Consider the following 12,169-nt stretch of genomic DNA (forward strand, 5'->3'; position numbering starts at 1 on the left):
AGGAGAATGCCTACAGGGTTATCACTGAAGCACATTTGTGAGGCTCCTCATTACTGTTCACTGTTCCTGCTGGTTATTCTCTTAGCCTAATTACGTGAGGAAAAATAGAATGAAAAAAAAAATGGATGGAAAGGAAGAGGAATGTGGCTACAAATATTAAGATCTGTGCTCCAAATGTAAAACAGTATTATTCACAGTTTTAAAGCTGGAACCACTAATTGGGCCTTCTTATTTTGCAGAGGAGGGAACTGAGGCCTGTCTAGCAAAGAACTCCAGCTGATAAGTGGCCAGGTTCTCTTTTCCCTAGAATCTGTCCCCATCACAACAGAGTGCCTTTGAATGTGAGGTAAAATGACTGGAGTCACCTTATACCTGAGTCTTTGCTAAAGAGCCTTAGTTTTCTCTTTAATGGTTGAATGGTTTTTGAAATTCTTTGATTACTTAGTCAGGAATTTTTTTTTTTCCAGCATGACAGTTTTCATCAATCCTAATTTCTCAGTTCCCTAAATAGAATCTATCAATGCTAAAATTCATAGACCTTATCAAAGGGAAAATTCAATAATTAATCTGAATAACAGACTAGAAAATGGGGTGTTTTTAACCTATATTCACTCATCTCTCCACTTTCCTATCTTTTTATGAACGATTTACAAATTTTATATTTCCCTCCTGACCTCTTTTCTGAATGGATTTCTTATTTCAACTGCTGCACCTCTACCTGTTTTTCCTCCCATGACCTCAACCTCAACAGGAAGCCAGCTCCTACTCCACATATCTCTATTTCTGTCAATGACACCATCATTCTTCCAGTCACCCAGGTCTGAAATCTTGGCATCATCTCTGACTCTTCTTTTTTACATCTAGTGGGCCACCAATTTCTGTGGCCTCTTCCTGAGGCATGTCTCTCAAGTCCATTTCCTCTTTCCTAATTCTATTTTATACACACCAACTCAAGTCCTCACAATCTCATAACCAGGCAGTGACAATATGCTGCTTCCCAGTTTTGCCCTAGCAACCCATCCTACAACCACTGTGGACGGCGCTCTCTCTAAATCACGATTAAAACCAAACCACAAACGCCTATTTTACCCATCTGAGTCTAAATTTCCACAGATCCCCAGTGTCCATAGATGATAAGATTCAAACCCAAAAGCCCTGGATAATGTTGCCCATACCTTTGCAACTTTGTCTCACGTTTTCTCTGCTGAACCATCCTTCCTACTCGACATTTACTTCTCTCCCCAGTAGTGGTTTCCACCTTTGGCTCACACCTGGAATGGATTCTAGTCTCCTCATCTGAATTCGGCTTTGTTAGTCACCAACCAGGGCAGCAGACCATGATCCCTCCTTAAAATTTCGTAGGTATCTACCGATGGTTCCACTGAGGCATCCTTCAGCCCTATCCTCCGAAATATCTGTACACTTGGGTCCTCGTCCCAAGTAGATAATTAACTTCTGTAGGGCAAGAAGCAGCCTCCCATCTCTCTGTATCCCGACGCCTTTTTCACAGTTAATGCTTGTTGATAAGGATGAGTTCAGGGAATACGTGGTGTTAACGTGTTTAAAAGATGAGAAGGCACAAAGGAGCGCAGAGGCACCCCGCCCCACCCCGCGCCCCCACGACAGGGGGTTGTCGTCCGAGGGCGGCGGCCGGCCTGGGAAGGCCCCAGGGCGCGGGGCGCACGGTGCCCTCGGGGCGCAGCCCGGGAGCGCGAGCGCCTCCCCCCGCCCCGCTCTCCCGCGCGTCGGCGCTGCGGCCGGGCTGGCTGGCGGGCGTGCGCGGCGCGGGCAGAGAAGCCCGGCGGTTCAGCGCTCGGAGGTAGGTGGTGCTGTTGCAGTGGCTGTCTCCCTCATTGGCGCGGGGCGGAGAGGCGGAATGTTCAACTCCTGACTCGGGCGGAAGCGTGGGAGCCGCTCGGGCCGCTGTCCTCTCGACCCCTGGTCGCTGCCCCCGTCCTCGCCGCGCGCGGGGCCTCTGCGCCCCCGGCAGCTGCTCGCGCCCGGCCCGGGAGCCAGGTAAGGGGCCAGGTCGGAGGCCGCGGGGGGAGAGGGTGCGGGGCGGGCGCGCCGCGATATCGACTCGTCCTGGCGTCGCGGACCCAGGCCGCGCTGGGGTCGGCGTCCCGGGGCACCCCTGCCGGACCAGACCCGGCGTCCTCGGCTCCCGCGGCGTTGCGCGCCGGACCCCAGCGGCCGCGCGGGGCGGCTGGGAAAGTTCGGGCGGGTCCCACGCAGAAGTTGGCGCCCAGAAGAGCGGGGCGCAGCCCGGAGCGTCTCCGGCGTTCTCGGCCCCGGGAACACGGCGCCTCCGGGTCGCCGCTCGCCCTTCCCAGACGCCGGAGAGCTGGCCTCGCCCGGGGTGACCCGGGCGTCTCTCGGGCAGCGAGGCGCCAGTCTCCCAAATCAGCGAAGGGTGCAGGCCGCTTCCCAGCAGAGGTGCTGGCGTGCGAGGAGAGCCCACTGACTTCTTTCCTGCCGGCCGGCCCAGGAGCCCGCCTCCCACCGAGAGCGGCCGCTCCCTGCCGAGCAGCGTGGAGCTCGCGCCTTTCCGCACCGCGAGCGCCCCTGTTCCTTCCGCGGCGCCGGCTGTGGCCTCTTTGCCGACACGGTGGCGTCCTCCAGTCCCTGGGCTTGGAGAATTGCACCAGGCCAGGAGGTGAGGGCTGAGGCGGCCGCCACGCCTCGCTTGCTCCTGACAGCTTGCGGGAAAACTTTAATCCGAAACTGGTCAGAGGGCAGTGAATTGCGTAAAAAAACGGGGCAATCGTTGTTAGATTGCTGAAAATGTATGTTTCTGCTGCGCCTCCGGGTCTTGCATAAGCACTATTTATGGGAGAACTTAATTACTATTTTTGTTAGTTTCTTTAATAATGAAAGCAACACCATTTAGTGGCCTGTTCCAGTGATACCACAATAAGCAGCTTCTCATGAATGATAGTGTTTTAGAATCGACTCACATAATTAATTCGATGATATTTGAGCCACGGTAGTTGTTAAAGCGTATTCCTATGTTAACCCTGAGGCTGTTTTAGGAAAGCCTCCTTGCTTTTCTGGCCTCCGTTGACGTGAGCAGCTAGGATTCAGGGAAACCAAACCTACAAACACATTTAGACAAGTGATTCAAGATACTTGTCTTCTTTGTAGTAGGCCACTTCCACAATGAAATCTCATGTCGTTTCTGATGTTCAAAAAAATATGGGGTGGCTGCATTTTAATTATAGTTTTAGTCATTTGTGGAGCCTTTGTTTTCCGTTCCTGCTACAATAGTGAGAGATTTGGGAGATTGTAAATGAATGTGCATTTAGTTTGTTTGGAAAGAGACGATTAAGAAACAGTCTTTTAGAGCAATGTGTACTGCTTATTTTAATCTTTCACAATTTAATTTCTATTACAACTTTTTTTTGAGATTATTTTGGGAATTTTTTTAAACTGGAAAATATTATTGTTTTTATCAAAAGTGTTAGTGTAATAATCCCAGGGTAAGTGACCATTAAGTGCAGGGACGTTTTTTTCTTGTCTAGGAAAGCAAATAGATGATTGATCTCTTTTTCTTATTCTTTTAGGGAACACTTAAGGACAAATTAAAAAGAGAGAGAGAAATATCCAGATATTAAGCACTGAGGATTTGGATCTAAAAATGGATGGTCAAAGATCTTGGGAACTAAGGGACCTTCTTGCCAAATAAGGAAACTTGGCAAGTGGCACTGTGTATTTTAAGTTAGCCCAAGAGTGAGTGTTATTGGCAATATATTGGCTGAGTGCCTATCAGGAATGAGCAGTGAAACTGACTTTGATAGGGCTACAAAATTATAAACAGGAGTTAAGAGGGGCATGGAGTGAATAATCTAGTCATCAGAGAAAACACTGGAGAAATTACAATAATGTTTTATGAAAAGAGGTCAGAGATAGAGTGAAACCATTAGTGTGGCGTGAAAGAAAAAATGGACAGTTGATTTTAGAAATTGATAGATTCAAAGAAAAGAAAGGAGAGAATCAATGATTAAAAAAACAAAACAAAACAGAAAAAGGTATTTGTGGTGATTTAGTACTTCTTGGAATAAGATAGCCTTATATCTGTATCCAGAGATGTTAGAAATAAAAATCAATTTGGATCATTTGTTTTCCATTTGATTCTACCCAGGACAGATTGACAGGGACTATGTCTTGTCTATCTCAATGTAATAGAACAGCTAAGGCACCTTTTCGGTCTTACTGCAGGGAAGATTTAGGCTACTTCTTTCGTGGCTATTAACCTTGCCCACTACACACAAATAAGCAGAGTTCCAGCTGTGACCAGAAAACTGTACCTGTTAAGGAAAGAGAGGTATAAATGCTGAACCTTAGATTGGTTTGACTGATACTTGAGTGCTTTTGTGTCAGACCCGCCTATGGACAGCCGAAGCATTGATTATACCTGAATAGCAGTTAAGTAGCTCAGTAGAAGATTCTGTGAGAACAAAGCAGCCGCAGTTTTGACATCCTAACCCCAGCATCACAACGGCTAGTAGGAAATTAAAGCCTCACATTGAACTTTAGGTGGATGGTAAGCAATCTAGTAATTCCTATAATGAGAAAAGGGTGTGTTTAAAGAAAAAAGACAAATTAGAAGGAAGAGGCAGAATGATACAGTGGGAAAGAGACACAATACAGTGGGAAAAATGGATGACTTTGAAGGCAGATCTGAATTCGAATCCCAGCTTTGTCACTTGCAGTTAGGTAGTTGGCTTGGGCAATGTTTACACCCTCTATCCTCAGTCTCCTCACGTGCAAATTGGGAGCAGTAAGCCCTGCTTCATAAGTGCGAGGATACGAGGCAGCATGTGGAAATGCTTGACTCAGTGCCTGAAGCTTTAGCTGCCATAACCGAGTGGCCGAGAAGGGGTTTTCCACATTCTCAAGTTATACACAGAGAAAGCTGCCTGTCTCACCTGTTCCCAGCTAAGCAGGCTTCATAGCTGCTGTCCTGCTTTGAGTGTAGGGATTTCTAAAGCAGCTTTGTGTGCCTCTGTGTCTGCATACAGCTTTGTAATATTCTTGCGGGAGAATCTGCAAGTTAATGCATTTACATTTGAAGAATTTGGGAGTTGTAGGAATAGTGGAAGATTATGACCTGGAAGACCAACTCTGAAGTTACTTGGAACCATTCTTACAGCTGATTTTGAGCACCAATTATCTTCAGGGACCAAGAGCTTTCTTTCTGGAATCATCTCTGGACTTCCGTAGAGGAAGACCAAAAAGAGAAGGCAAGAATCGCTGCCTAACAGTCATGGAGTACATCTTTGCTTATGAAACTTTCCTACCAAAGTGCCCTATTGTGGGGAAGAATGTCTTCCTCCAGGGGTCTGTAAACAGCCATAAATACCCCCAATGTAAGCAGGCACTTTCTTTAAAATCTTGCATTTTATCTTAAAAATCCATGTGACTTTTCTTTCTCTCCTGTACTGGTTTACTTTCTTGAACAAACCAATACAAACAGGTGCTAAGCCTATTTATTCCCCCGAATCTTAAAGTAAAGTTGATGCTGTAAGATGTGTGTTTTTTATCCACCTTCTGCACAGTGCAGCCCACTGCATAGGCTGCTGCAGTTCCACTGTGCAGAGAAGAGAACAGGGGTAGATCATCATCCAAAGAGTTTTCATTTTCTGTGGCCGTACTGTGGCTTTGAGGTGAGCAGAGCTCTGTGCTCTGAAAGTAAAAAGGGGAGAGGATAGTTGTAGGATAGACGTCTGAAGTCCGGCTCGCACCTTCCCAGCCAGCATGGGAGGAGAGATTTGGGAGGATGGTCCAGTCATCTCCATTACTGCCATCACTGAAACTGATCACTGTGTTCTCGCACTGTGTCAAGGGGCTCTTAGTGACAGGTTCATGACTGTTTACCTAAGAAGGGAAGGGAGAGGTCAGTTAGTCATAGCGTGCTCATAGGGTTGGAGCGGATCTTTAAAAAAAAACATTCATTCTGCTCTCCCAGTCTCCTCCCCACATGCCCGCCTCCCATTGAACACGCTCAGTGACGGGGAACTCACTACTAAACAGGGTGGTATGTTTCCTTGCTAGGCAGCCCTGATAACCAGGAATTCTTGTCCATAGATAGCGTTGCCCCTAACTCAGCGATACATGCTGTAGGATCTTCCTTTGGTCTTATCTAGTTTTAACACCCCCATTTTTTTTTTTTTTTTAATGTTACCGGGTTTTAACTCTCCTATGTACCCTTCTCAGGGAACTTTCATTCTAGGTTAGTCCCAAATTGTACTGTTTGTGAGCAGCCAGGAAGGTGAGATACTTTCTATCTGACAGAAGACTATGAAAACAGGAGCTGAGTAGCTGCAAGATTTAAGGATGGGTGGGCCTGCTGACCGAATAAACCTGGTTTGCTTACCAGCTGCTCTCTCCCCAGCACGCACCCCGGGCACCTGGGAATGCCTCTTCCAGCCAGCTCTCAGTGTGCCTTTGCTTATTCAGACCCTGGCTGGGTTCTCTTCCTCACGCCTCCCATTGTTCCACACAGAAAGCCCCCACAGTGACTCGTGTCATGGGTTGTACCTACTTTGCGTTTACTAGTCGGGCTGCTGTTTGGGCGGCATGTCTGTGGCATAAATGGCCCTGCTCCCTGCACTCCTGTTCATCCTGGATGTTGCTTCTAGTAACAACATTTCTGGCGAGAAAGTGCATCTATTTTCATAATTGAAATATTAACGTGCAAATCATGTCTCATGTAACGAGTTCATTTGAATATTGAACCTGTGCTTTAACTGGAGAGTTATGTCATTTATGTGGTGAAGCAGAGAAGGGGAAACAAGGGAAACAACAGCTGTCCTATGTTTCAGCCTCTGAAAGTTGGCACCTTCCAGATATCCATGACAGAAGATGCTCTTCACCGAGCCCAGCAACCTGTTCTAGACAAGACATGCTGCTTTCCAGTGGCAGCCTTGGAGGAAGGAAGGAAGGAAGTACCTACGGCAGACACAATACTAGTTAGTTCTAGCCATACCTAGTCTCGTAGATCTTATCTCTTTTGAGTGATTTCAAAACAAAAACATAGCAGAACAGCAGTCCTGTTCAGGAACAGAATCTTTGACTCCTTGACTTTGGTGTTACGAACAAATACATCAAACCAGAGCTTAACCCATTGTTAAGACTTGCAGAAAAAAATAATAATTGCAGAAGCGTAATCCAAGTGGTATTGTTTTACACACATGATAAAGCACATTTTTATTAGTTTGTTCACTAATGTGTTAAAGAGGCTGAAATAATGCTGGCATAAGTAAACATCAGGGCAGCAAGCTTGGCCGAGGAATTTGTTGAGCGCTGTTTTCTGAAAGTAGGTTTTCTTTTTTTTTGTCATATTCAGGTCATGATAAAGAAACTAAATTTTCCTTCTCTATTCCATCAGAAAACAAACATCTAACTACTTTTGTGAAGAGAGGACAAAGGATAGTGTAAATCAGAGAAAGAAAAGCAGGAAGGATCTGGATTCAGAAATAATAGGCCCATATAAGCCTAAAAGAAAAATCTGGAAAAATTCCAAAGGTCTGTTTTCTAATATATTTAACCTTTTTGTAAGTAGATTTAATTTTTTAAGTTAAGACTTGCAGGTATTCTGAGTCTATCTGATATGCAGCAGATAAGATCTGAGAAAAGCCAGTGGCCACCACAGAAAGTAATATCCTCTAGGACCTTCCACAGTCAGGGCTGCAGTTGAATAAATAGGTCCTAGAAACCCTAATATCTAAAAAGTGCCAAAAACCCCAGAGTATTGTCTTTTAATAACTTAAATATTCTCTTTATAAAAAAATGTTTAAAAGAAAATTATAATTACTAAGAGGCTACATTTTGCAAAAATGACTAAAACCAAAAGCAGCAAATAGAGGAGTGAGAAAAAATGAAACATACACAAAGAAACTCAAATAGTAAGGATTTAGAGGTCAACAGTACGTTAATCTATTAATAGTTGCTCTGCAAAGCTGATAGAGACAGAATATAAAACAATTCTGTAAATGGGAAGAGGAAAACAATTGACGAAAGGATTCCTAACTACAAAGGCTGAGAACGTAGATGGCTAAATAGGATGTCAAGACTTATTAAAAGAATTAGACAACCTAGTTTCCATTTATTGAGTGTGACATACCGTGTGCTAGGCACCGTGCAAGGCCTTTCACAGCATCTCCCACTTTCCAATGACTACACAGAAAGGGTATTACTGCCAGTGAGAAAACTGAAGTCAGAGAGGCTCAGTGACCTGCCTGAGGTCTAACAGCTAATAAGTTCAGATTTGCTACCAGATCTCTCTAACCAGGGTCTTTCCCCTGGACCATGTGCTTCTGTGTTGAAATATCTGTTATTTGGAAGTAAGACTTAAAGAAGTCAAATAATACTGTGCAAACATGATAACTTTTGGAATATTAATTTTGAGACAGTTGATAACAGATTGGATATTTTATTTATTGGGTCTGGAAATGCTATGATCTGAGAAAAAGTGATTGATTCAAGGTTACTGAGAGGTAGAGGCAGAGTTCTAACTCACACTTAATTCTAAACTTTGGTGTTTTTTTTTTTTGTTTTTTTTTTGTTTTTTTTTAACGTTTAAACTTTAGCGGGTATTCTTTTTCCTTTTTTCCTTTTCATTTTTAAGTCCAGAGCAAAAGTCTGATTTTTTTGAACTGGAAGGCTGAAAACTTTAAAAAGTAAAATGATACTCCCTTTAAGGTTTTCTTCTTCCAGGTAGTTCTACTTTTGATAATTAGCTGATGGTACTGTATAAGCTTCAGCAATTTAATTAATAGCTTAAAAATCTTTTAAAATTTTAACTTAAGGAAATTTTTAAAATTAAAAAAAAAAAAGATTAGTCTTACTACCCAAGTACTCAAATGATTGGGTTCAACCACTGAGTTAGTGATTTTCAAAGTTGTGACCCACTCTTAAGCTTTCATGTTTGTGATATCCCTGTTCTAACTTACCCTTCAGTGCTCTGTGGTACATACTTACGACTAACATTTAAAACAACTTGGAGAGTTTATGAAACAAAAATTAAGATGCTACAAAGTTGGGACTGGGAATTGTTGCATGAAGAAAAATTACCCTTCTCAAATAGAAGAATTGTTTTAACATAGTGGGATGAAAACATCATTTGATTGGGTGTACTATGTAAATACCTTTGTACAGATGACTCTTAATGTTACGTTCTGGTGTACGCACTGGAGAACACGTCTGAAAAATGAGAACATAGTTTGATCAGGTAGCAGTCTTTCCCAAGATGCTCTAAGTATGATTAATCAGCAACTTGGATTATCATTCTTCTGGTCATAAGTTGATCCCTTTAGAATAATGATTTTAAAGGAGAGAAAGCACAAAGGGAAAAATTAATGCGTGTGGTTTGACGCTCACAGTAATGGCAGTGGGAATCTCATTCGTGTTCTTCAGCTAAGTCCATGATGCTTTGCCAGGCTCGCTGGAGTGAAAACCTGTACTCATACACCTCAGAATTGTTAGTCTCTTTGGTAATCAGACAGGACTTAATTTTTTATAGACTCAATAAAACACTCAAGTAATGATATAGTTCCATTCATACATAGCCAGCTTCCAAATGGCGGGATGCATCACAAAGTGAGTAACAGTGATTCTGGGAAGACAGACTGGTTGTCTCATCTCGGGATGAAGATGCTGGAGAGCTGTGCTTCTCAGAGGTCAGCCTTCCTCTGGCACCCCTGGGTCGGTTTCAAATGGGATTGATTTGCCTCAGTTCATCCATATTCCCTGGGCTTGCTCTGCACCAGAGGGTTCAGACCTACCCATATTAATCTCATCCTGGTTCACATCTCTCCGTTTGTTCTGGAAAGGATTTCCCCTCTCCCCCTCCTCTCTGTCCCCCTCCCTTGGACTCAGAGACACTCAGTCCTGGAGGTCCCAGACATACTCTTCTCCATCTCCCAAGAGACCTAGGCAGCGGTTTCCAAATCAGGATTTGCTTCAGCATCCTCTGGGGGGCACTTGTAAAAACAGATCTCAGATTTTACTTACTCTGATTGGAATCTTTCTAGCTGCAAAAGGTGTAACAGCAGAGCCAGAAATAATTTGTTCATTTGCTTGTTCATTCGCTCATTCAATACATGTTTTTAAATGGAAAAGGTGTGACGTGCCTGGCTGTGTAGTAGGTACTGCGGGTCCAGATGTAAAGAGAAATGCGTTTGCCACTGGGGGAGGGGGGAGTTTCTAGTCTGGGGGGAAGTCAGTGGGAAAGATGAAAGAGTAAATAAGGGAGCTGTGGCACTGAAGAAGGGCAGTTAACTCTGCTCCCGAGGCCCAGAGGAGGTGGTCAGGGACATCACTGGGCAGCGAGAGGCATTCAAAGCAGAGACACCAGCCTGTGCCAAAGTGTGGAGACGTGAGAGCATGTACGGGGAACTGCAAGTCATTCCTCGTGTGTGTCTGGGGAGGGAGAAGACAAGAAGTGAAAGTGGCTCTAAGTGGTGAAGGAAGAACATGAGAAAATTTCCCAGAATTAAAAGACATGAGTCACAGACCGAGAGTAAACTGAGTGTCCCACCAATGAATGAAAAAGACTCACCCCTCAGCATATCCTGTTAATGTCAGCATTCCAGGGATGCATACAAGATCCTAAAAGCTTTCACAATGGAAAAAGTAATGTAAAAAGAATTAGTAAGCAGAGTAGCATCAGACTGCCCTATAGGCTAGATGAGTATGAAGTACTGCTTTTGGAAATTATTTCCTACCTAGAATTGCATACTTAGCTGGGCTACCAATCAAGACATTTTAACACAGAGATTCCCCAGAAAAAATGCATCCTGGGCCCTCTCTTCAGGTAGCAAATGGGAGACGTGCACTGTCAAAGCATGAAAATAAACCAAGGAAGGCGAGAAGCCAGGAGATCCCAGTACAGGAGCCCCTCCCCAGAGGAAAAGGTGAAGGAAGTTCTGAGGATGGTGGGGAAAGCAGTCCCAGGCAGGTCAGGCCGAGAGAGACCATTCCAGCCAGACTGACTCAAGATAAGTGGTATAGGAACAATGTCTCCAAGAGAAAATAGAACAAACAAACTAAAAAACCTGACATTTTTACTTTATTGAGAGGAGTTTTGCAGTTCTTGGGAAAGTTTGCTGAGGTGAATTAAGTTTTAGATGTATACAAAGCTAAGCAAAAAAAAAAAACAAAAACAGAAACAACTAATAACTTTAGGAGAAATAAAAAGTTATCCAAGAAAGGAAAAGTCATTGAGTCCTGCACAGCACTCTTGGGAGTAATATTTACTTTGTCAGACTGCTGTAAACGGTGACTGTTGACTTAACCAAATGTTGCGGCATCGTTGGATGCTGGGAGGATTGAGCAAGTGTGGCATACTTGTATGTAAGTAGGTGAAGAATGGGATATGAAAACTAAACCCTTAGCTTCCACAAAGAGAAGTTAATAGGTAATAACTAAAATGGAACAATCAGGAAATAGCAATGTGAACACATTTTCTAAACAGATACAGATATAGAAATATCATGAAATATGAACATCAGAATAAAATCCTAAGGGAGTTGAAATTAGGGTCCTCTGAAGAGAGAACCGGGTGTGGGGAGGGGAGGGACAGGGGAGCTCTATTTTTCATTATAATCTCTGTGGTCCTATTTTATTTTTTGTACTTTGATAAAAGTAAAAATGAATCATAAAAATAAAGACCTAGCATTTGTAACACTGAGGGACTCTTGCAAGTAGTGTTCTGCGTTTTGTTGAACAAGCTTTTTGCATTTAAGAACAAACTTGTGTACTCCGTGTCCCTACCTACCTTTGGCACATTCTTAAATTTTATCTTTTGTCCCCCTTTTCCTTATTGAACTGAATAGGAATTGAAGCAAAAATTAGTGAGGTGAATTGTTGAATCAAACACGGACAGACTGTATCTGCATACTTTTTATTTATGTAGACTCTAAGCTATCTTTCAGAGCTCTGAGGATAAACAGTCCTCTGTCTTGCGTTCTTCCCAAAGTAGAGCAGAGTTGAACTTCACATAAGAAATCAGCATTCTTCAATGACCTGATGTTCCTAAAATGGGACGGCTAGTCAGCTGCACGTTAAGATCTCTGAGCTGACTATGGGCATCACTCAGCAAAGCCACAGGTTGTTTCTGAAGAAATTTTGTCCATTTATGTAGACACAAACGGCCCCCTCCACCTTT

General features: G+C 43.6%; 1 protein-coding gene across 3 annotated transcripts in view; it reads left to right on the top strand.

Moving 5' to 3' along the window:
• The first annotated feature begins 1,411 nt into the window (after nucleotides 1-1,411).
• Nucleotides 1,412-12,169, top strand: part of MAP3K20 (mitogen-activated protein kinase kinase kinase 20) — a 156,566-nt gene continuing 145,808 nt past the window's right edge. Inside the window, exon 1 of one of the 3 annotated variants that reach the window (XM_074363894.1) lies at nucleotides 1,412-1,819. In XM_074363894.1, the coding sequence (XP_074219995.1) occupies nucleotides 1,569-1,819 (251 nt within the window). In that variant the 5' untranslated portion in view covers nucleotides 1,412-1,568. Of the gene's footprint in view, nucleotides 1,820-1,858; nucleotides 2,017-12,169 lie in introns of those variants that run through there. The other 2 variants (XM_074363897.1, XM_074363895.1) reach the window with 2 other exon arrangements.

The sequence above is a fragment of the Camelus bactrianus genome, chromosome 5, assembly GCF_048773025.1.
Source record: "Camelus bactrianus isolate YW-2024 breed Bactrian camel chromosome 5, ASM4877302v1, whole genome shotgun sequence".
NCBI lineage: Eukaryota > Metazoa > Chordata > Mammalia > Artiodactyla > Camelidae > Camelus > Camelus bactrianus.